This window comes from Pseudopodoces humilis, chromosome 5 (assembly GCF_049639895.1).
Source record: "Pseudopodoces humilis isolate 2021_Gansu_Grassland_sample_001 chromosome 5, ASM4963989v1, whole genome shotgun sequence".
NCBI lineage: Eukaryota > Metazoa > Chordata > Aves > Passeriformes > Paridae > Pseudopodoces > Pseudopodoces humilis.
The window spans coordinates 34277680-34302534 of record NC_142204.1 but is presented as its reverse complement, the minus strand read 5'-3'; the positions used below and the strand labels follow the sequence as shown (position 1 = coordinate 34302534).

The window sequence follows — 24855 nt, the reverse complement described above, 5'->3', positions numbered from 1 at the left end:
AAGTATTCATACACTCACGGAAAAACATCAGATTTCCCTTGAAAAATATTCACAGAAGAACACTATTATACCACTGAGCTTTTTTACTGATGTCCCACTTGCAGCTTGTCTAATTGCTAACTGCAAATTATAACCCTCAGCAACAAAACTATTTGGAGAGACCATAGGTTACAAGGAAGAAGATGAGAACCAGCATAATTTTAAAAGCACCTAAGGGGTAAGCAAATGTTTTACAGTAATTTTAATTAAAAACAGGAGGTAAATTTCTCAAAAAAATTGCTAACAGTATCTTCTATTCATCTTGTCTACAACAGACATCTCCTAGTCATGAACTAGTAATGGCTTTGAGTGTAAACAGAAATGAAAAAAAAATGAGGATGAACATGGAATTTTATTGCTGCAGTCATCTTGCCCAAAACTGTCTGCACAAAAACTCACTAAAAGCAATTTAGTTTGCTGCTACGTACAATGCCCCCTTCCACAGCCACTAATCAGCTGCAACAAAATAAAATATATAGTCAAATAACCTTTTCCCCTAGGAAAACATATATTTAAAGAATTTTTAATCCTCTCTTTAATAAAATATAAGCTTTAATAAAATATAAGCTCATAAGTTGAAAACCCTCCTCTATTACCCTTGTATAACTACATGTAAATATTAGTTACACAGCCTGAGCTTCCCCAGCAGGTCCAAATGTCCATCCCAATTGCTCTGGAGTTTAGAGTTCAAGGTTTATTACTGTTTCCTATCCAGTAATAAGTGCTTTGCAAGACTGTTAGCAGCTAGAGCTGAAATCAGCTTTGCCAGTCACAGATGATTTCACTCCCTATGTTATGTAGGTAATTGTTGCAATGCAGTTAGGAAAAATGGTATGACCCAAAGAATGTACCCCCGAAAATGTAGAATTGTAAGTTTCTTTCCCTTATCTTTTTCTCCTCAGTTCCCCTTATTGGTTGTGTGAATTCCCTCCACCCCTTTCCCCCTGTCTTCAAAAAGGAGTGCTTATCAATACCTCTTCCTCTTTCCTTCCTGCTACCTCACTCCGTAGGATCCCAAGAAATAAAGCTGTAACTGCCATCTCAGCAAAGGGAAAGAGCTCGTTTTTAGGTTCTTTGATAAACTAATCTATTTCCCCTGTCTCCCTGGCTGCTGCTGGGCGGACAGTGGTAACAGAGAGGCAGGGAACATTAGAAATTATAGCAGGTAATATGCCAAAAAGACTGTTAAATGAGAGCTTAGGTACCACCTAATGATGGCAAATGATGGAGAACAGTTGTTCTCTCCCTGTTTTGTTTTTCTTTTTTTTTAAATATAAGAATAATTCCAGTAAATATTCACGAGTGTCTGCAATTTCTCACTTCTGCTGTGTCAGAGCCACAGCCACAAGCTTTCAGGCATATACACTTCTGTTACTTTTTATCTGACACTTGTCATATACCTAAACATAATTTGTTAAATCAGGGAACCAGCTTACTGTCATCATTTTATGTTTAGATATAGCCTGAATATAGTGCACTCTTAGAACAAGTATGAGAAAATGGATATGAATGAAAATACTAATTCTCCCAGGAGAACAGACATCAAGACAGGACTACAGAAATTACTGAAAACCATATATTCAATTCCCCTAGAAACTTAGCCCGTTTGTTTTTATATATAGTACAATAAATTTTTAGTGTTTAGTGTTTTATTGCCTGGGTATTCACAGTGGAATTTATCATACAACTAGACTTAAATACTACAGCGCTCTAATTAAATTTGTCTTAAATAACTAATTGTGTGAAAATTATCTGAACTCTTGTTCAAATGCATAACTGTTTAAAAATAATTCACTTGTTCTCTTCCACTTCTCTTCCCATCTCACTCTTTTTTCATTATTATTTAATTGACTTTCAACATTGTTCAACACTTCTAAGGATTTGGGGCAAGAAAAATCTATGGAAGTCCTATTTCAATTTAATTTCATTGTGCATGCTTTTATTCCTTCCTGTCAAGAAAGTTTGACTAAATTTTTAAAATTCTAAATAGCAAGGCAATTCTCTAAAGACCTGGTCCTATGCCCAGTGAAGTGAACTTGGATTCAATTGGATAAAGAGCAGGAGGGATTGGAGGAGTGCAATGCATCTCAGTTGGCTTGGCTGACCAAAAGGACTGCTTGCTATTTAAGAAATGCTAGTGCAAATAACAGAATACACAACATAGTGTAACTATATTATTTGAACACAACTTTTCTGAATCCTTCTGAAAGAAGAGTCTTATTTTTTAACAGATAAAGTGCAGTTACTTCAGAGAGCAAAGGCATGAATCAAAATAGCTTTTAATAGATTTATAGTTTATCATACTTATAAAAAAAGAAGAACTAATATCTTAATTGAAGGTCCTGCTTTTAAGAAGTAACTTTAAGAAAGTAAGTTTTCCAGTTTAAATTAGTTAAAAAAACATTAGGAGTCTCTACTTTACATTATCACACATTATTCTGAATTATGGGTATTCCACTTTTCAAAAATTGTTTGGTAGCATTTGAGGTTGTCTGTGTCTTTTTTCAGTTTCTGTCTTAACCCTGAATAAAATGACACCAGAAAATGGTCATAATCCAAAATACTTTTAATCCAACTTACTTATCCGGCGTATTTTTAACAGTGCTAAAAGCACATCAGGTGGGTTCAGAGCATGAGGGGAATGGTAGTCACCAGCAGACTCCATTTTTTATATTATCTGGTCTCAAAATCACCTAAGATGCAAACTTTCTTTTTCTATGTGTGTAGTGTACAGCTGTTCAATACAAATATATTTTGCTGTTCACCCTTTCAAACAAAAGAAAACAGTCTGTAAACAGGAAAAAATACCTCTTGTCCAAGTTCACAGTAGTTACATGGCACCACAGTACACCATGATACAGTTAAAAGGGAAGACACAAACCTACATTTCACCATAATCCTTCCTTCATCAATGAACATTTATATAATGAGTATATATACATGTGTGTGCATTTTTCTTAATTTTATAGTAAAATGGAAATTCAGGTTATTGAACTGTTACAGGATCTGACATTTGTTGGTTCACTCATTTTTCAAGTCTAATAAGAAATCTGGGAATCTGTCACTAGCTCTTGGATTTTGGCTTGCTCACAAGGGAAGAGAAGGAGGGAATAAATTGGTAAACAGAAGGTTGTGTTAATCTTAGCACCACCTTAAACAAGCCTCACTGAGAAGCTTACTCAGAATGTAATTTTTCCTTTAGTTTTGTTTGTTTGCTTCATTGAGGTTTTTTCTAACAGCTTTGAAGAAAGTGACAGGGAACACATGGGACAGAGTATTAGAGAAATTTAATCTCAAAAGGGGAGAAAGTGTTTTATGTTACCTCCTGGTTAGCAGCAGCTAGTTCTTCTTCCAGTGCAGAGACTCTTTCTAAAGAAACCCTCAGTCGTTCCCTTACCTAGAAGAAAAATCAAAATATGTGCAGTAACGTAATTTCTATTAGTCTTTAAAGATTATATAATCTGCCATATGCTCTACTGTATGCCCTGCCACTCCACTTCCAGGCATGTGTGCTGCACCCTTGCAAGAGACATACTGTGTAGTAAACATTTAAACCTAACTATAGGAAAACTTAACCCATTAAAACAGGTGTCAAACTTTAAATGCCACATGGCTGTTCCACAGTCTGCCTGAAATTTCATGGAATACACAGCAAATGAAAATATTTTAGGACCACATTAGGTATAAAACTTTCACAAACATCTTTTACAAAGGATAAAGAATAAAACATTTGCAGATGTTTTAAATTCACTCCATGAAAGATAACTAATCTGTTTATAGTAACTGAGTGCAATAAATTCATAGAAAAATAACTTGTAGCATTGCCTTCAGGCCCATATACTAGAAATCTTTTATATCATCATGCCTTTGTTTCAGTTTTGCAAAAAGTCATAAACAATGTATATACTCTCATAAGCAGAAAAATCTTCTGTGTTTGCACCAGTTTCATAAATAACCTAATCTGTTCAGAAGAAGATTATGATCTCAATTATTATTAGTAGTATTTTAATTTTTGATAAATATTGATTATTAATAGTTAATACTAAATGTATCTGAAGACACATTGAGAGCTGGTTTGAGTGCCCTGGCTCATTGTTAGCTTGTGTAGCTCATGTAACCTAAGCCAGCAATATAGCTGCAGTAAAACCAAAGGCAAATCAGACCTGAAGTGACCTCCAGTGCTGTGTGTGACTCTCTCCTGACTGCTAAGGGACCCTGTGACTTTCCTAATTTACAGAACTTCATTAGGCACCTCACAATAAATGAGTTTATAGCCTGGCTAATCAGTCAACACTCCAAGTATATTTCTTTCCATGTTCCAGCTACGCTGCAGCAATGCTGTTCCAGCTGCTGACCCATGGATGTTTAAGGCTATTAGCAATGTTTGTAGGGTAAGGTAGCATACTCAATTAGACCAAGAGATGTAGCTGGAAAATTATGCAAAACAAAATCAGTCTTTCAAACTTTCAAAACAAAGAAACATGACATGTTTTCATTGTTTTCAGATCTGTGACAAATACAGGAGATCCCTAAAACAGTTGTATATATCCTAACGCTTTCATATTTTTTCCAGTGATAGCTCTTAGTCTAATAAATATTACTTTTTTTTACACAGTTCATTTTTATTTGGTACTGACTGAAATGAGATTTTTCTAACAGATTCACTATATCCCAAGAATGGATTAGACTTCAGTAGATGAAAATTAGTTAGCAAAACTATAACACAGCATGTTCAGTTGACTTTAAAACTGACTAAATCTAAAGATGAAATACATATTCAGGAAGCAAACATTTAAAACTATTCACCCTTTCTAACAAATGCAAATAGAGTTTTTATGCAGTACTTTGAGGCTTTTGTTCCTCTTTATATAGTTTATTTAAAACTAGTGAGGGGTGTAGACCTGTCTCCAAGAGGCCTGATTTCAACTTCTCTAACCGCCATGGGAGCTGGTGTACAACAACTTTTTAACAAAAATCTCAGATTAGATGTGAAAAATTACAATCATGTTTCTGGCTTCAGTCCCTTTGGCTGTTAGTGCTGCCTTGGGACAGGATGATTAAGAGAAAATTTACAAGCAGGCTGTTGTTAAAAGCCAAAATGAAATACAATGAGTTGGCAACTTTACTTGAATTTTTTTCTGAAACCTTCATGTATTTAAGTCTTAAGAGTGTTGTATAAAGGAGAATGTATTTTAAAAAATGCATTATAATATTTCTTATACTGACATACACTTTGAATGGTGTTAGAATTTGCAAACCAGCCAGGCCACATTACTGAGGATGTCACAGCTCTACAAGGAGCTGGAATCAGAAGAATTACACTTAAACTTTACACACTGTGGCACTGTAGAACTGAATCCTAGTGGGTTTTATACAGCCATTTTAGAGTTTGTTAACAATACTCCCTCTAAACAACAGAGAGCTCTGGAGACACAGTTTTTTACATGGCACTTCAGCAAAACTAGGTAGAGAATTAATGTTTCTATTGAGCTATTATATTCAAATACATTTCTTTTCATTCTTGGCCTGTTGGCAGTGACAACATTGAACATTTCCAGTGTAAGACAGAGTAACAGTTGGAAGCTGTTTCCTTTGTCCTGCCTTACCTCACCTTCCTCCCACATACATAGCTAATACAGTGCCTTTTTTTATAATGACCTAACCAAAATTGCAGTCTGATGGCTCTTATTTGTTCTCTGAATCTAACAGTTGCTAAAGGAATTGAAATCAATTCTGCCTTGGCACAGAAAGTATCTTTTTTCCTTTCATCTGACCAGTGAACAACAAATTGAGATTCCCATTTGCTATAGAGACATTGGAATGGCTGCAACTAATTCTTCATTTTCAAACATAAATAAAGCTGTTGAAGTTGAGGGAAATCTTTGATTCTATTAGTAAAAAAATAAGTTACATCAGCACTCTGATATGAAGGAGAAATCTGCTCTGGTTAAAGCTGTAACTTTATTTCTCATTTTACATTTCTTTGTCAGTCATACACAAGTGTATTACAAAGGATTTTTTATTGGAATCTCTCTTCAAATTTCTGTTCACAGCAAAAAAAATCTCAAACAGAACCATCCTAATTTCTGAGAGATGCAGGAAAGGTTGTTTCTCTGGGTCACTATCTTGTTATAGAAAAAGGAACTGGAACAAATGCAAACTATTTTTATCTGACAATTTTTGTTTGTGTTTTTTTTTTTATGTGATGAATGCCAATTAGTGATTGGCATATTACACTGTTTTCTATTTTCTGGAAGTGACAGTAAGTGAGTAACTGTAGTTAATAAGAATTATCTTACTGAGATCATGTGTATCACTTCAGAAGTTACTCTGCTTAAATTTCATACAGTTCTTCAACATATTTTTATTTTCTTGGGCACATGATAGAGCTTTACTAAAAAAGGTTTCACAAAGACTAATCAGATGTCAACTGATCTAACAGAAATGCTATCATACACATTTTTAAAGGACAAATACCTGGAGAATAGAAGGCTCTAGGGTGAACTTCTGGTACCTTCCAGTTTCTAAGGGGGGCTTACAAGAGAGCTGGAGATTTTTTACAAGGGCAGGTAGTGACAGGACAAGGTGGAAGGGATTGAAACTGAAAGAGGACAGATTTAAATTAGATATTAGGAAGTCATTTTCTTACTGTGGAAGTGGTGAGCCACTGGAACAGGTTACCCAGAGAAGCTGTGGATGCCCCACCCCTGGAAGTGTTTCAAGGCCAGTTTGGTTGGGATCTAGAGCAACATGGGCCATGAATGGTGTCTCTAACACTGCAGGGGGTTCAAACTAGTGATTTTTAATTATTTCCATGTTGTGACTTTATGACTGTAGTGTCACAGACACAGCAGAAAAGAGTTGCTCTCTCCATGTTAGAGGGTGTATCCAACATATGCCCAGATGACTGAGTATTCTTCTGGCTTTTAAATGCAACCACATTATCTTTAAATGTAACACAGTCAATGTCATGTTAGCACTGCTGTCAGTGTAAAATATCACCCATCTTTCTCTGTCTCCTAGCAACTGCTTCCCACTTTTTTGCTTGCTGTCAAATTCTTTCTTCGTTCTCTTCAGATCTGCAGCCCATAAAAAGCTTTTAAGAAAACACTTGCACACTAGAATTGAAGCACTTTTTTTTGATAAACAGTGTATTGTATAAAAGTTCTCCTAGTTACCTGCTAATGAATAAAAAGACAGTGACAATGCTGATACAAATTGGCTAATTTTGTTTTTAAGAATATCAACTATGCTTTTCTACCATTAATTAATCTCAAGAGAACCAGTGGGTTTTTGATTCTTAGCTAAGACAGCAACATCTGGTAGCTGCTTTCCACTGTGAAGATCAACTGGGTGCTTTTCTTACAACACTGACCAAAAAACTGGGTTTGGAGAAGTTGCTTCTTTCTTCTTTCCAAATGTACATTTTAGAAGTTGAACCCAAAGTTTAAAGCAAAAGAGGAAAAATGTCTGCAGGACAACAGTCATATTCAGATCTATATTAGAAGGCTAGTAGAACTATAGAATGGCACAAGTAACATAATATTTTTTCTACCTTTTGTTCTTTCTGAATTGTATACAAGGACTATATATTTCCTGACCTACTCAACGTCTATTCTAACCATGAAGTTAACATGAGCTTCTATTTTTTATTCAGCTCCAGTGATTTCTAGGAAATATTGTCTTTACTCACTCTTTTAGAAACAATTCTGTGTATATTCATATATAATATCACAAAATATTTTGCAGTGTTGCCTTACATTAGTTCCACAACTCCTCATTGCATGAAAAAAACCACACAACAAAAGTATGAACTACTTAGCAGCAATAAGAGAAGTGCTTGCTACCTGAAGCATTAAGAAGGACAAGGTAAATAACTGAAGGGAGGTTTCCACCCTATGAACACTGCTATGAATTTAAACTGACTTATACAATTGCAAATTCTATAAGAAATGTTAAGTCAGAATTTCACACTGGTCCTAGCCCAAATCACTCCTAATTCTGGTGTTTCAAACTTCACATTTTTTAAACAATGGTTGTTGTTTGTGACAAATAACCTAAACTTACACTTAGGTAAAATAGTCACTGAATTTAACTTCTCACATGATGAAAATTTAAAATTGATAGCAGAACTGCCCATTTGCTTTGGTTTTTTATTTCTAAAAATGTTAGCATAGTTAGATATACAAAATTTTTTGCAAATGTATAACTTCTCTCAAATTAATTTTCTAAATAATAATAATAATAATAATAATAATAATAATAATAATAATAATAAATGCAGTTAGTGTGGTATCAATTTCATTTGCTGTGGCACAACTTACCCAAGGAGACACAATGAGATTTTTCTGAGGGACACATATAATGGTAAACATTTCTAAACTAAATGAACTCTGTCATTATCCCCAGGCCCTAAAGCAAAAATTCTCGTAAAATACATTAAAACAGTCTGTGAAGACTTTTGTTTGGCTCTACTGAGGTCTCGTACAGACAATGGGGTAAGACTAAAAGCATACTCTTACCATTTCCTACTTACTAGAAGGTACCTACTGGGCTCAGCCAAACAGGCTCTCTCACATGGGAAGCTCGTGACAAGCTTTCATTCTCCAGGATTGTGTCATGTGGATAACGAGAGGGATGATGAAGGAGCTGTCAGACTGAAAAAACTGCAATGACAGCCATATTTTCTCAGAATAATGCGATCACAGCTGTGATCTCTCTGTGGTGATCTATCTTTTGGACAAAAGGTAAAGGCAAAGCCCAGACTTCACGCAATAGAAAGTCAACAGACTGAAATAAGGTATCACTCACTCCTGATTCTTTTTATACTTAAGCAGGCCCGCCGAGAAATTGATACATTTTATTTTTCACTTTCCAATCTGTTAGGAGGTTTCATTGCATTTTCTTATAGCAATGAGGATGGTTTTGTAGTTCTTGTACTGTGCATGTAGCAATCCTTTCATGATCAGTCAGGTTTTGTGGCAGAGCTTGTTACAACACATCAAGTTGTTTTAGTGTAGGAAGTGAAAACATGAAAAAAAATTTGCATTCAGGAAGAATTTTAAGATTTTCTTCATATTTTTGTAAGTTTAAAGGGCAAAACTTCTCATGAAAATATTATGTTATGCTTTTCCAAGAATGTAACATCCACATTATTAGTTTCAGTCAACATTTTTTGTGAAGAAAAAATTAAAAAATTTGCATTACTCATTTGCAAAGGATCATGATACATTTCCAGTGCACTTCTGACAGTTTTTATTACTCTTTATCCATTAACGTACTTCAGCTTTGTGTGCACTTTCTGCTGGGGCACTGTTTATTTTGCTGTGACATCAGTGTATCATAAATCGTGTTTTTTTGACTCAGGTTTACTGTGAGACTCTGCCTGCAGGCCTCCCCTGCGCACAGCAGCAGTCTGTGTGGGGGAAGCATTACCCACAATATAGGCAAACAAGACATACATAGGTCAAACTCCATTGACTCCATCCATGGATGCCAAGAGACTTGATTAGTTTGTCATAAGAAGACCTTTTTCTACTTTGAAAGTACCAGAAGTCAGGGAGATTCCTGATGAGTGGAAAACTCACAAAAGTTTTGTCCTCCTTCATGAAATACAGGAGTTATTCTGGGAAGATCCAGGAAAGTACAAGCTGGACAGTGTAGGGAACGTTATAGAGAAAATCTTCCAGGAAGCATTTTCAGGCACATAAAGGCTAAGATGGTGATTCGGGAGAGCCAGTATGGTCTTGTCAAAATCAAATGATATCTGGCCAATCTTACTGCCTTGCATAATGAGAGGACTGGTTCCATGGGTGAGGGGAGAACAGTGAATGCTCTTTGTCTTTACTGAGATTTTCTGCAAGATCTTCCATTTATACCTAGAGAAACTGGTGAGATGTAAATTGGTGAAACAGATTCCATGGTGCATCAAAAATGGACTGGACTGCAAGGTTCAGAGGTTTGTGATTAGCGACACAATGTCTGTGTGGCATCCCATTGCCACAAAATGCACAGCCCTAGGGAATGAGACAGGCTTTGGGAAGAGAAAGCAGTTTTGCAGAAAAGACCTAGAGGTGAAAAAGGGCAGCACACAGTTTGGCCCGTGGGTTGGAGGAAATTATTATTTATCTCCAGACTTTTGAGGCTGCATTTGGTTTTGAGCTTCCTGGCAGAAGAAAGACATTGGCAGATTTCTATGAAGGCCCAGCAAGTTGGCTGCGGGCTGGAGTGCACAGTATACAAGACAGGCTGAGAGAGCTGGGTCTGGTCAAAGTGAAGGAGGAAATGTTCCTGGGAGATCTAATTGCTGTCTACAAGCAGCTAACCAGAAGATGTGGAGGAAACACAGCTAGATTCTTCTTGCAGATGCAGGAAGGGAAGACCTTGCTGCAAGAGGACAAGAGGGAACCAGTGCAACACTCAACAACAGAAACTCCAGATAGGTATTACAGGAAAAAACTACAGTGAGGGTGGTGAAACACCAGAAGAGGTTTTCTGCCTAGAAATTACTCAGAAGTTATTGGACAGGACCTTAAGCAACCTGAAACAGTTGGCCCTGCTTTGAGCAGGAGGTTGACCCAGATGTCTCTGAGGAGCTCCAACCCACATTGTTCTACTCGTCACTGAAAAGCTTCAATGCATTTTTATAGGCGGATTGATATCTTATTTCTGAAGGGTCTGAAACAAATCTAACTTACATAACTTTTCTGTCACCATGCAGAACATATGACTCACATGCCATAAAAAAAATTTTAGCACATTTGGGTGCATGCAGTCTTTTTTACTTTCATTATTTTTAAATAAAAATCACCATAATGCTGACAATTTGTGAAAGCATTATATTATCAAGTATCTGGGTGATATCTGCAACAACTTTGATCCAATCTTTCCAGAGACACTGTAACAAAAACAGAAATTTTTATATAGGATTTGTACTTTAAAATAATGTGGTCTGGGCTTATAACAAATTATTTTAAAATAATTTATTAAACTGTTTACTGGACTTATCTCAGAATACTTTATAGCAAAAATATGATTTATTGCATCAAAATAAAAAAGGTTCAATGCAAACATAAACAGCATGTTGGAAAAGTAATTTTGACTGATTTCAAAGCTTGTTTTATAATGGAACGAATCTTCTGTTAATATGATTGCAGATGGTTGACTTTTCTAACCTGATAATTGTCATTACCACTGGGACAGGAATCAGTTAGATACATAAGATGTCTATCTGTGTCATTCCAAAAAATTTTAATGTGCTGAATACTGATTTTAACCTATTTCATTTAAAATAAGAATAGAATTTTCTTTTGACAATGTAAGCCAAATTTTTCAATAATTCAAGTCAAAATATTACATGTAGCTTCAATATAATTCCATACAATAGTTTTCAAAATGGGATGTAAAATAAACTGCATAATACCAAAACAGTAAAGCATTCACAAAAGAAAATGTGTAAGAGGTACACAGCTGTTGAATAATCAGAATCGATTTCAAGTTTAGTTCTTACTATTTCTCATACTTATCCAACACAATGTCAAAAAGTATAAAAGCTGCAGAGCTATCTACCCTAGTTTTATTGATATTTAAAGTGCTGGCTAAAAGATCAAAGCTCAGCGTATAAATCCCATCAATCTTCAAAAGATCTTTGTAATAATACAGAATTTTTAAATTCTTAATGACATTTAAAATCTTATTACAGTGGCTAGAAGTCATTATATTTCCTCTTCTAGATTTTCTTTGAAGATGCTTTCATGATATCTGAGTAGAACACATAACCCAAAATATACCTAAACACATAATATGTTTTTATTTAGTCTAAGTTCCCTTAATTTATTTGAATTTGAACATGATAGCTAACCTAGAATGACTCATAACCCACAGAGTCTCATCCTTTCATTACCAATGATATATATATTGCTATATATCTTCAGCTACCTCAGTTCATTAAGTAAAGTCAACTTTCTGAGTCTATTTCTGGAAGTTAAATTTGCTCCTGTGATACCATTAAATTGGTTCTGTACAATCCAGCTCATCTGTGGAGTCAATGGTTTCGGAGGCTGTGCTGCACAATGTCATCCCTGCTTACCCAACCATCTCAAACAGAGAAGCAGCAATGAGCAAATCAGCCAAAACAGACCCCATAAGGAATGAGGTTCTTTGCTCATGAGCCTTGTTTCTCACGTGCTCCCTGCATGTGTAGTTTTGAGGCACTTACTAATTCCTATAAGTCACCTTCCGAGCATGTTGTTTCTAGACTTGAACTGGATTTCCGAATTCATGTACACAATACTCAAGGTGATAATTCATAGTTGAACAAAGTTTCATTCACTTTGAATATAGTCTTTCCAGCACAGGATAGATGAGGAATGCAATGTAAGGACCCTCATCATTAGCACGACTGGATGCAGTTATCAGCGTTTTTTACCTTGATTCTGCAGACCCTTCCTCACCACTGATAATCAAGAATGTACTACTTACTTTAGGTTATGTTCCTTGTAAAGGGAATGCATTTCTTGTGTAGCAAAGGCTAAAAAAATCTCTGAAATTAAGGAGGTTTTTCTCCTAAAAATACCTAAGAGCCAAGTTCCCTTATGTAGTTAGGAAGAACTCATTCTTCCTCTCTGTGTGTTTTTAAAATTTGAGGCATACCTGCATTTTCATGACCATAACTTAAAATCACATTTTACACCTAATAAATTCTACAGGATCATCTTTATTTAGTGCTAAATAGGAAAAGCATGTCTGGTAGGGATGAGATTTGCTTATTTTGAGAAGTAATTTCTATTGTCTATAAAAGATAGCTGAAGTGACTCTGAGTGCATTACAGCTATTGGCCATACATGCTTACCATCCAGATTTCTCTGGACACCTGTAAATGCTCTAAGTACAGCCTTCATTCCAAGGAGTAAATAAACAATACTCTTGCTCTGCTGCATCACAAAGCACAATTAGGCAAGTTAAAGAGTATATTTAGCAAGCTTTTTTTCCATACTGTACCTTTTCATCCAAAGCCTTGTGGTGCTCAAACAAAGATTTCAGAGCTTTGAGGACCTCAACTTCACTGGAAACTCCTGAGGGAGACTGTGCTTGTCGTTTCACCACTGTCATCCTCAGGGACCTTTCGTGTCTCGAGACAAGGCACTCCAAATGCTCCAGTAACAGCTATTGGATTTGAAATAAAGTTATTAATTTCTGCACCCCTAAATGCCACATAAATCCTAACTACAAAGTGCATGATAACAAACAGCAATTTTCTTGGAAACCTCATGGCAGAAGAGATTGCTGGAACTATTAGAAATATTTCATGTTTCTAAACCAGATGGAATAAATGGAAAAATAGAAAATCTACTCATGATTTGACTTAACACTCTGCTATGAAAAGCAAAAACAACAAATCATTAAGCATAGGGTCACTGTTTAAATTAATTACATATTTGCATATCATTTGTGATAGTAACTGACAAGTATTGGCAGCCAAATAAACAAAGACAGTCTAAAGAATCATGCAAAAATATTAAACAAGTTTACAATTAATTCAGCCTAACTGTAATATATTTTCGATTTATCTTGAAAGCAACTTAACACAATATGTAGGAGTGAACAGTATATTTTATTAGATTTTTAAGACTATTCATTAGAACTGCCCCAGCTAATGGTGCTCGTCACTAGCACATGCTTTAAAATATTAATTTCCTCTGTTGTATTAAAAACACCACAAATACCAGAGAGGTCCATAAACATCTGTAAAATAGACCATAAATAACATATTAAAAAACGTATTATATTTATTTTTCATCATTACTCTGAGGTTAAAGGAAAAATTAAAATGGTATGTTGATGTTGTATAGAAAATTCCTCATTTACCCATACTTTCACAGGGCTACCATTGCTGTTTTTAGTGCCTGAGCATTAAAGAGACTTGGTTAGCTGTAAGGTTAAATCAAGGTAGCTAAATTCATGAATCAGAATGCATGTTAAATGTATTGTAATTGAAACAAACAATTATATCTAAGTCATTGAACTGGAAATCTGAACGTTACTTGGACAATTGTTTAATATTTCTCCTTTGATGTGGCTCTTAATATAGCTACTATTAGTAAATATATGTATTTATCTTTAATCCACAGTTATTCTCAGTTACATAATAGTTTCTATTCTTACACTAATTACTAGACATAGAAGAGCAAAAGCAGAGGGCAATTACATTAGAGATGTATATTGATATTAAGTCAGAATAAGAATGATTATGATTTGGTGTCATCTTTGCTTCAAGCATGGTTCTTATGTCTGGATTTGCAGCTGGTTATTGTGTTACAATAACTTTATTCTTCACGAATTGTGAATGACTATGTGAACAATGTTAATACAATGAGACTTAGAAAGACTCCCTGCAGTTCAAGAAAGGAGGGTCTCCCTATCATTTCTGAATCCAAGTCATGGCCTGTATTTATCAAAAACAAATGAACAAGAAATTCACAAGCTTTCTCATTCCTGAAGGGCTAATGGCAGATATAGGTGGATTTTTAATTATTTGAGGCAGACAAAAGCAGCAAATTTGAAAAGACCTCTTTAAGATAGAGCCATCAAGAATTCAATATGGGGCTGTGGGAAGTTGCAAAATTAAATGAGATTAGAACTTTTCCAAATACTTACAGAGTATTTTTGTTCATAGTAGTAATTAAATAAACAATTAATTGCTATTATAAATAGAACTGAATTGCTGAATTTTGGTCTAAATTCTTGTATCACCATGTTTTTTCTAGGCCATCTACGTTATCTGGGAGAGAGCTGGAGGAAAGTCAATAGCTGATTTCTAATTCTTCAACTGTCTGCTGTGTCTCTTGAAAGAGTCTGTGAGGGTGCAACATTTCCTTCTCTGTGCAGCCTAACTCTGCCCAGCTCCATAGCCCTGGGGTAGCCAGAATCTGACTCTAATCCATGCTGTGCACTTAGATTTCCCCACGGTCATTCCCAACTCCTGGCTGATTCCATTAGAGCCTGGCTCATCCCGATTGGTTCTCTTTATGCAGAAATTTTTCAGTGCATCACAGCTATGTCTTGATCATTCTAAATCCAGCCAAAAGGCTACAGATATCTGAAGAAATTGGGAAAAAAGGGAAGACATTGGCCCACAGTTGAGTTTTTAATATGGCCATTCCTTCCACAGGTCTGTAGTTGTCTAATGCTCAAACTGACACCCACTAAACCAGCCCAGAGTAGCAAAACCTTGGCAACCTTTTTTTCAGCCCAACTCTGAGCAAATTTATGATATTTGGTGTCCTACTACCCTAAATGACTTATCTCCCAGACAAATGCTGTGATAATCAGAGACTTCTGAGAGCCTGCCTGCAAGACTTAGTTGGACAGGAAAATAGGAAAATCTGGTTTAAGAGAGGAAAAAAGTTATGGTGACATGGAAATTTTGACATGGAAAAATATTAATGACAGAAGAAATGACACATAACCTATAGCAGAGAGACAAATAAGGAATACACAAAAACCTCCTAGCACACATCCAGCTCATTTTGAGCTGGGGCAGACAGATAATCCCAAAAGGGCATGTGAAGCCAGCATGGACAGAAGACAAGAAATTTGCTAAGCAAAGGCAGAACAGAGATCAAAGAGAATGATGAAGAGACAAAACAAGTTAAACAAGGTTTTCAAGTATAAGAAGCGAGCAGACTAGTGGGAACTCAGAAGCTCTAATGGGGTGATTGTGGAGGAGTTTGCTAGTTGAGATGAACAGTACAGCACTCTAGGCTTTTGCAGATTAGCTACAGATACATATTTAGGTTATGTTACTGCCATGTTAGAAACACGCCTAATACATATTACTAAACCACTGACAATCACGCATTTAAGATACACAAAACTAAGTTTGTTTTTAGCTTAGAGCAATTTCAAAGGAGAAAAAGACATATTCCAATGTCTGCATACATTTCATAGTTGCTGCATAAATCAAGTGTAAAATTCTGTGTTGCCTATTTTACTGTAAACAGATTCTCACAGCTGTGTCAAAAGACCCATGGAGAACTAAAACAGTGCTTGTGAACATTTCATACTTTTTCTTTCTGTTCATATTTACTCAAGCATTTGCGTCACTTATTCTTTTGGAAACTACCTCTGATCACGGAATTTTCCTTACCATCAGCTCTAGGAACGTTCAAGAAGGCTTGCTAACATAGGTTTTTCTTTTGTAAAAATGTCTTATTTTTGCTTTTCAACAAAAATAACATCTATTTCTTCACAACTTCTGTTAGCACTGCTAACAGCAAAACCAGCTGAGAAGGGAATACTATTAACCAGGTTTCTTAGTGAAACATCACTCCCAGTTCTGCTGAAAGGGAAAAAACCTAAGGGATAACACATCTGATTGTGACTGAGAACAAAGAGCAAATCCTTGCCCCCTGCTCTGATGAAATGCTGGGTTCACAGAATAATAGAATTGTTTAGGCTGGAAAAAAACTCTAAGATCATCAAGTCCAGGCATTAACCCAGCACTACTACGTCCTCCACTAAACAAAGTGCCCAAGCGCCGCATCTACACATCTTTTAAATACCTCCAGGGATGGCAACCCTACTGTTTCCCTGGGCAGCCTGTTCTAATGCTGTATCCAATTATGAAAATAATCTTCTTGGTGAAGAAATTGTCCATGATGCCCAGCCTAAACTTCCCCTGGTATAACTTAAGACCATTTCCTCACTTGTTACCTGGGAGAAGGGACTGATCCCACACCTGACTTACATTTGTAGAGAGTGACAGGGTCTCCTCTGAGCCACCTTTTCTCCAGGCTAAACATCCCCAGGCCCCTCAGCTGCTCCTTTTAAGACTTGTGCTTCAGACTCTTCACAGCTTTGTTGCCCTACTTTGGACTTGTAACAATAGCTGCTGTTTTATTCAACTTTTCCCCAGTTACAATTATATTAAAAAAAAGGGGTAATAGATCTTCCCTGCTTCCCATGGAAGTGAAAATGTCAACAACACTGACAGAATTATGAAGTGTCTCAGGGCTACAATGATGAGGGAAGGGAATATAAACATAGATGAGTGACATTGAAGATGATGGCGTGTCCAACCAATGTTTAACATCTGAGGGAAATCACAATAACTTCTGGGCATGCTGAGGACTTTCCTCCACATGTGTAGTTCAAGAATTAATATTCCAAATAGCTGTGAGAACATCACAAGTTTTCACGTTGAAATAATGTTGCAACAATAATGGTAATTCATTTAAACTACAAAAGAATGGTTACAAACAGCTTTAGGGATTTCAGTAAGTTGCAATTAAACTCTGGCATTAATAGTGATCATGGGCTGCTGAGCATTTTCTGCTCCCTCACACTGTCAAGCTGTAACAGTTGTCAAGCACTCAGAGGGACAGGCAGCTTGCAAAGAAAAGAAGATGAAGATCAACAGCAGCAGGTAGGACAGAATCACCCACGCATCATTGCTGTGCTTTCCCTACTGGAAAGCATAAGCTTGACAATGAATTATGAAATAATCTGACAAGTGAGTTTTATGCTGGACAAATTTTATGATGCTCATGATGCCGTGCTGATAATTGTATTTTATGTAAATAGGATTGTTTCTGGAACTCTGGACTTTTTATAAGCATAAAAAAATATATAAAAAATAATAATTTAAAGACTGAAAAGTGCTCTAGTGCATATTTTTTGAATGAATGTAGCATCTTTAAAGTGTTAATTAGAATGAAATGAAAATGAAAGGTGAAAAATTTAAGAATATACCCAGCTTCCTGTATTTCTCAAATCACTTACAAAGCACTTATGGAAGTGATTGATTTCTGTGAAACAGAAATGCATGGTTAGATTTAATGGTATAAACTACCTCAGTGTGGATTATCACCTACTCTGCTCTACTACACTCTACCACCATGACTCTATGGACACTGATCTACATATATAAAATGAAAGAAGTTAAAATAATCATTTTATGGAATGATGGCTCAGTAAAACAAAACTAGTGTGACTCAGCAGAGTTTGCAATTACAGGACCTGGATTTTAATCAATATAAAATATTTTATCTTAACTTTCATTATTTTTTAAAAACTTATTTGTAGAAAAAGTTCACAGCAGAATAATAAATGGAGAAATTAAAGACTCAGCAGATGGTAATGGAGAGAAAAGGAGAGTCATAAATAATAAAATACAGGGGAAAAAAATTAAAGAAAAGACTTTTAGTGAAATGAGACAGACTTAGCTTAAGTTATTCCTTAGAGGAATGAGGTAACCCACTAAGAAGACAATTATCTTTTGAGGTTTAGCTTAGAATTTCTCACCAGCAGAGGAAAAACTGAATTTTCTTTCAGTCTATATTTAGAATTCACATTGTTCAGTGAATCTCCATCTCTGGTATGAGCAGAGAAGATAAGTAAAATAAGCAGACATGAGGTTGAAGACTACCTCTAGAATTAGTAACAAAATCAGTGATTTTCTTCAGCATTGTTCCACAGTGATGGAAACCACTTTTCACCTGTGGTCAGGTGGTGTGACCTCCAACAGCTACACTGGTAAGCTAAAAGTGAAAATCTTTCTCTGAAAAAAGGAAGTTACAGCCCAACTACTGCAGTGTGTCCAATGTCTGTCCTTCTGTACAGAAACCAAAATGCAAGCAACTTAAAACCTTAAAGAAATCACACGTATGTGAAACAAAGGTGTGAAAGGAAATGTAACAATTGGATAATGGTACAAAGTAAAAGGAAGAATAGGGGTATTGTAAGAATAATGAATAGAAATAGAATAACTATTACACTACACAGATTACCTAAAAATACATAGTTATATAAAAACATAGTGATTGAATAACTATATGTTACATTTACTATCTGTTGTTACACTACTTTCTGACAGAAGTTCTTTTTTTTGAAAGAAGAGAACACGTGAATCTACAAGATAGTTAATAATATTGAGGCAATGATATATACTGTTACTTAATTATTGAATTAATATTTTGCAATTTGCAGAACTCTAGAAGATAGATATACTTATTTTCCTGTTAGACTGTAAGAACTCCTCATGTTTAAAAAAGAAATACAATACCTGATTAATATTCAGCACCTATGAAATTGATTTACTTAAAAAGACCTATGAAAAAATGAGCTAAAATAGGTAAAACCATAATTTGAAATATATTCATAGTTTCCCAACACAGTAGAAGGGAATTTGAATCGTAAAATACAGGGTTAAGTTCTGATCTATAGGTATGATGGGACTGCAGTGCATAATTGAAGATGTTTCATAAGCCATTCAATAAGGAATGGAGACAATAAAATATGAATAAAATTAGATATAACTCAGCCTTGTTCACTTTAATAAGAGCTTCATCTCCTAAGGCATTAAGCAAAAGAGAATTAATGACGCTGTCTTCATTATTGCTCTTTCATTTATGAACACAGGTACAATTTTTTTGTTTCTAAACTGTTAGAACTAAAATGGTTCAGACCAATTTGAGTAAGAAATTTATACTTTATTCAGAAAGCACATGTATGTGTCTGGTCCTTTTTTGTTGTAGGGGAAAATTCACAATCAGATTAATCCACAGAAGTACAGCAACGTATTTTTTTCAGCTACCAAACCAACCCCCAAGTTTCCTCATAATAATATTCTGATCTAATAAGTTAATCATATGTATTCTTTTAAATAATACAGACTGAGAAAAAAAAATTGTTTTCATTTAAACAGCCAAAGTAGTGTTATTTTATAATTTCCATTAAATAACCTGCTAGATCACACTGACTTATCTTCCAGCTTCAGAAAAGATGCTATCTTTCTACATGCTGCGGGTGATCCTTCTATCTAGAGAATATCCAGAGAAGTAACTGTAAGAGTTTCTATTAAGATATTTTTGTATCTGTTTTCAAAGTCCCATACAATGGTCTTCCAGAGAGAACTTGTCTTCCTGTCAGCAATGCCACACAATCAGCATTCCCACATTTTCTATTTTGCCTTGTGTGTTGATAGATTGAGTTGCCAACTATGTTCTTAAAATGAAAATATTTCTGCTAATATGTTAGAAAAAGTTTATCATAGGCAGGAAAAATATACATTCAATAGCAAATGCCTAAGAATGCTTCTAGAAGGATTGAGTAGAAACTTGATTACATATTGGGGTAAGGTTTAATTTCTTATTTTGGCTGAGATCTGAAGTGTATGTGTCCCAAAAAATGTAATTCCATCATGATGTCTCTCTCTAATATATGTTACCATCAAGGTCTACTACTACAGCTTGGCATAGAATGGAAAATCAGGATGTGAAATCAGTTTTGTGTTTACGTGATGAGGAAAAACTGTGAGGCTGTTGCCAGAAAAGAAAGATGGACATAAGTGTGGGTCTAGAGTAAATAAAATACTGCCAGTCAGGCTAACTGAAAGTGTAAAAGGGACCTGGAAGGCTGGTGTGTACTCAGGACCTGACAGAATTGCCCCTTTCATTCCTTTCTGCTGATATTCAGTAGCAGGACAAAATCAAACAATATCTTTTTTGCTGTTACCCTAAGGAGATAAAAGGTTGGATTAAAAAATTCAGGAGCTGCAATTCGGAGCTGAGCATCTTCATTTAAAATCAGCAGGGAGTGCTACTTGGGACAAAGTGGTTGTCATGAGTAGTTCCACTATGCGTGATTATGCATGAGTGTGTCCTGGGGGGTCAGGAACTAAGCTAGGGCTGGCTTAAGTGTAAACATTAGAGGGAGGACAAAAGATGCACTAGATAGACTATATATATATGAGAAAATAAATTTAATTTTCTCACTGTGAAAGTGTATCAGTGGTCCCCTAAATATTATTATTTTATTAGAATCCTTGCTAAATTAACTGAAAAGTTTCGGAGCAAATGTTTTTTCTTACAAAATATTAATGTTGTTTTGCATTAATAACACCATAAATCTCAGTTTGTAAAAGTGCCACTTTATAGGTAATGCCTTCCCAATGAACACTGCTGGAAATCACATCATTGAGACTGTGTAGAAAACAACAACTTTGCATATAAAATGCTCATCTTTCCCTATCTGTCACTCCAGAAAACAGCATGACTACTACAGCCAGCTCTGGAATATATTGTAGTAATATGGCAGCTTAAAGCCAGGCAAGAATACAAATATGACATGGATGGGTAATAACTTATTAATGAAAATGCTAGAGGTCAGGGTAAGGCATGTCTCTGAGTTTTTTCCTCTTTCTCCATTATTATTTGGACTCTGTCTTTCCCTGGCTTACTGTAATATCTCCTGCTTTCCTTATATTTTTTCATAGCCTAAACATTTTGATCTCTAGCTTCATCCTCATTTTGAAAATACACCGTCAGCATTTACTACTTTTAACTGCAAGGACTTGCAAGGATTATAACACTGTAACTCTTATTTGTTGATACTAGTTCTCCTGGAAAACCTCTTACTGATTTTTCTTTTGCGTAGCACAAGAAACACAAGAATGGATGATCTTTAAGCTTCTTGCTTGGCAGAGAAATTGTCTGTGACAGAGATCAGTCTGACTTAGGAGATGACTTGCAGTTGAGTCATCTGCCTTTTCTCTCATGGTTCCTTGGCAAGTGACTATCTTTGGCTAGTAGGCTGTCTTGGAATTTTTGCTAGTCTGCACTGCTTATATCAGACCCACATTAGATATTGGTGCACTGCAGCTTTAACACACTAAAGCTGGTGTTTAGTGGACTTTGGAGTGAAATGGATAAAGCATTTTTTAATTAAATACTAAAATAATACACATGTAGGAGTTACTGATAATTTAAGCAGCTACAGAAAGTCTTAAGACTTTTCTTCAGCTGACATGTTTTGCTAAACCTGGAAAATGCAGTGCAATTCCTACATGTTTCTCAAAATCAATTAATTAATTAATTAATGGGAGAAAAAGTAGGTCTCACCTATACCTCCCATGAGATTTTCCAAACCCATCACCTCTAAGAACTTTGTGCTAAATGTGATCATCTCCTGAACATCCAGGAAAGTATAAAGATACATGGGTCAACTTTGCCTCTTTGTAGGCATCTGTTTCATCTGTCCTCCCTTGAATTTCTGAACTCTATGGCACTCAGTGGTGCTATAGATGGGAAGAAGAAAGCAGGGAGAAAGGCCCTCTCTCAGGTCTTCTGGCATATATATTGTCAGATTGGCTTAAAAATGCAAATTAGCTGACAAAGAAGAGATGTTAGCTGAGTATCCAAACTGCTATTAATTTATTAAGAATAGGATAATGGGAAAAGTTACACAGATCACAGAGAATGTAATATTGATATGAGAAATCATCCTTGGTGCTCAGCCTCTGAGATCTCTTTTGTATGTTCACTACCAGCCTGACTCCCACCTGACCTGGGACTACTCTAGCTCTTTCCTCACACCTTTCCACAAACACCATAGAGTCTCCTCTGCTACTCTCTTGTGTTTCTAGATCAACTCTGTCTTTTCCCAGACACTTTTACATGCAAATTATTCTGAAAACAATTCTGTCCGTTATTTGAGACTCTTCAGAAGGTGCTGTATCATATATTCTTGTTCCCAGAGAGAACACTACCTTCTGATTGAAGCACAACAGGATACATTTCAGGATTTAATCTTGTCCCTACTCAGGAGTATGGCAAATGACATTCACTTCAAGGGTCACAAGGCTGCATGTAGGCAAAACAACAGACTGCATGAGGTATGTGCAGCAGCCTTCATCTCATCCTTATTCAGATCAAATCCAAGGCACAATGCAAAACTGGTTATCTGATGTAACCCTGCCTTTTGCCTTGGTAAGAGATGAGGATATGTTCAGGCTACTCGGGCTTGGAAGGCTGCATGAGACCCTTGCTTTAAAAGATGTTTAAACTGAATGACCTTACCATGTTACAAACTACATCTCCTGTGATTGCAATTGTTCACAATATATCTGGTTAACACACTCATTTCCTTCAGGACTGTAGCATGGTAGATATGTCCTGCTACTTAGAATCTCCTTCACTTGTGAAAATGCTGGAATTTTGTCCTCTGATTCACACAAACTAAGATCTAGATTTATATGTAAGTTTACACACACACGATACGCAGAAAAGATCTGCTGTATACTTACTCTTGTGTTGTTTCTTTCAGCTTTTAGTTCTGAAATCTCTTCCTCTTTTTCAAGCAGCTGTTCCCTGCATGCATTTAATTCTTTTGTCAGTGCAGCAAATTCCTGTAGAATAAAATTATATATGAAGTTATTCAAGATGTAAGCACTAGGATAATCAAATCCATGTGCCTTCTTGAGGATTTTAATAATACCTAGAAATCATCAACACAAACTAAAATAGCATATGTAAACTTCAGCATCTACCAAAATCATTTAAAGTCTAGACACAGCTAATAAAAGGTAACTACTGATTTAAGTTTAGAAACAAAAGAAGATTTGAAATGATGGCAACATCCCCCATACATAAGCTATCAGAACCACACCAGAAGAAGAACAGAACCGGCCAATTTCATAGCAACAGAGACACCACATTTCACACGTAAGGAGGTTCAACTCAACGTACCCACTTAGGAGCATTCTTGCCACTCCATAAGGCAGCGTTTGCAATATGGCATTTGAGAAAAATGTTAAGGTATTCACTAATCAAAATCTACCTAATATCAAATTAACAGAAGTAATATATGAGTTGTGAAAAAAATACTCTACTTGATATTGAAGTTAGCCATTAAAATGTATTCAGTCATTATAGTGAAATAGTCATCTGTGATGACTCAGAACAAGATTTTTTAGTTGGAATAAATTTCCTATGAATTAACAACATAAAATGAAAGTGAATTTTAAGCTGCTCCTGACATTAAGTTTTATGCATGTGTATTAGTTAAGAGGTGTTCTGAAAAACTTTTAGTTTTCAAAACTTCTATTAAAATGTTTTGAATTTACCACTGCTCTTCAACAATACACATAAATTTTTGTCTATACAAAGGGCGGTTGTAGAGTTGTTATTAATTTCAATAAGGAAAAAGTTTCACTCCATATGTGTTTATTTTGACAGACGTAAGATATACTAAACTGTAGTGGTTAATTTTATCCTTTATAGTAAAAAAGATGCTATGTATCTCACAAACACAGGAGGGTAGATGAAAAGCCTTTCAGATTTGTGATCACGTTTTGAGAAAAAAATTGTCCTGAACAGCTGTTTAACAAATATGTGTACGTATTTTTAAATACTGGGTTAATTTTAATTTGACCGGAACAGCCATAAGAGCCCACCAGCTCACAAGCAAGAAGTTAAGCTGCACTCCAAGAGAAAGCAGATCAAGAAAAAAACATGTCCAGGTGGTTTATCTTCTCAGCCAGTAGGATGAAGCTGAGACTCAATCTCCTTATTTAAGTCAAAAGCTGTGATGATCTCAAAAGGGCTTGGTTTGCTGCTTCTCCTCAAGCTGTGGAAAGCAGCTTTTAGCTGAACTAAATAGGTGTTCAACAGAACTTTGGTGGGTATTCCTAGTTCCATTCTATTTTAGTCAAGTTTTTAAATAGTTAACAGTATATGGTATTGTATATTAGAAATTATTCAAATAAATTTCAAGTGATATTCTGGAAACATATAGCTAAGGGTACTTTATTTTTCATTTTTCAGCAGCTGGAACTGGAAGTGCAGCAGACCTTCATGCAAATTGCATGGTAAGAAAGAGGGTGTTCTGATACCCTCAGTGGATTTTGTTTTAGACACTGGCTATTGATCACATGAACCATATATTGATGTTTTGTGTCCTACCTTCCAATCAGTATTTGCTTTTTACATCCTAGTGGTCAGGTACATATAAGGCTACACAGTATGTTGAAACCCTTAG

At 35.6% G+C, this 24855-nt stretch overlaps 1 protein-coding gene across 6 annotated transcripts in view; it reads right to left on the bottom strand.

Annotated features, from left to right (window-relative positions):
• Nucleotides 1-24855, bottom strand: part of PPFIA2 (PPFI scaffold protein A2) — a 283305-nt gene that overhangs the window by 90521 nt on the left and 167929 nt on the right. For 4 of the 6 annotated variants that reach the window (XM_088055061.1, XM_014248838.2, XM_088055057.1 and 1 more), the window contains 3 exons: nucleotides 23123-23224; nucleotides 13039-13203; nucleotides 3362-3436 (listed from right to left, as the gene is read on the bottom strand). The exons of 1 other annotated variant lie outside the window; for it this stretch is intronic. In XM_088055061.1, the coding sequence (XP_087911187.1) occupies nucleotides 3362-3436; nucleotides 13039-13203; nucleotides 23123-23224 (342 nt within the window). The remainder of the gene's footprint in view (nucleotides 1-3361; nucleotides 3437-13038; nucleotides 13204-23122; nucleotides 23225-24855) is intronic. One more of the 6 variants, XM_088055058.1, reaches the window with a different exon arrangement.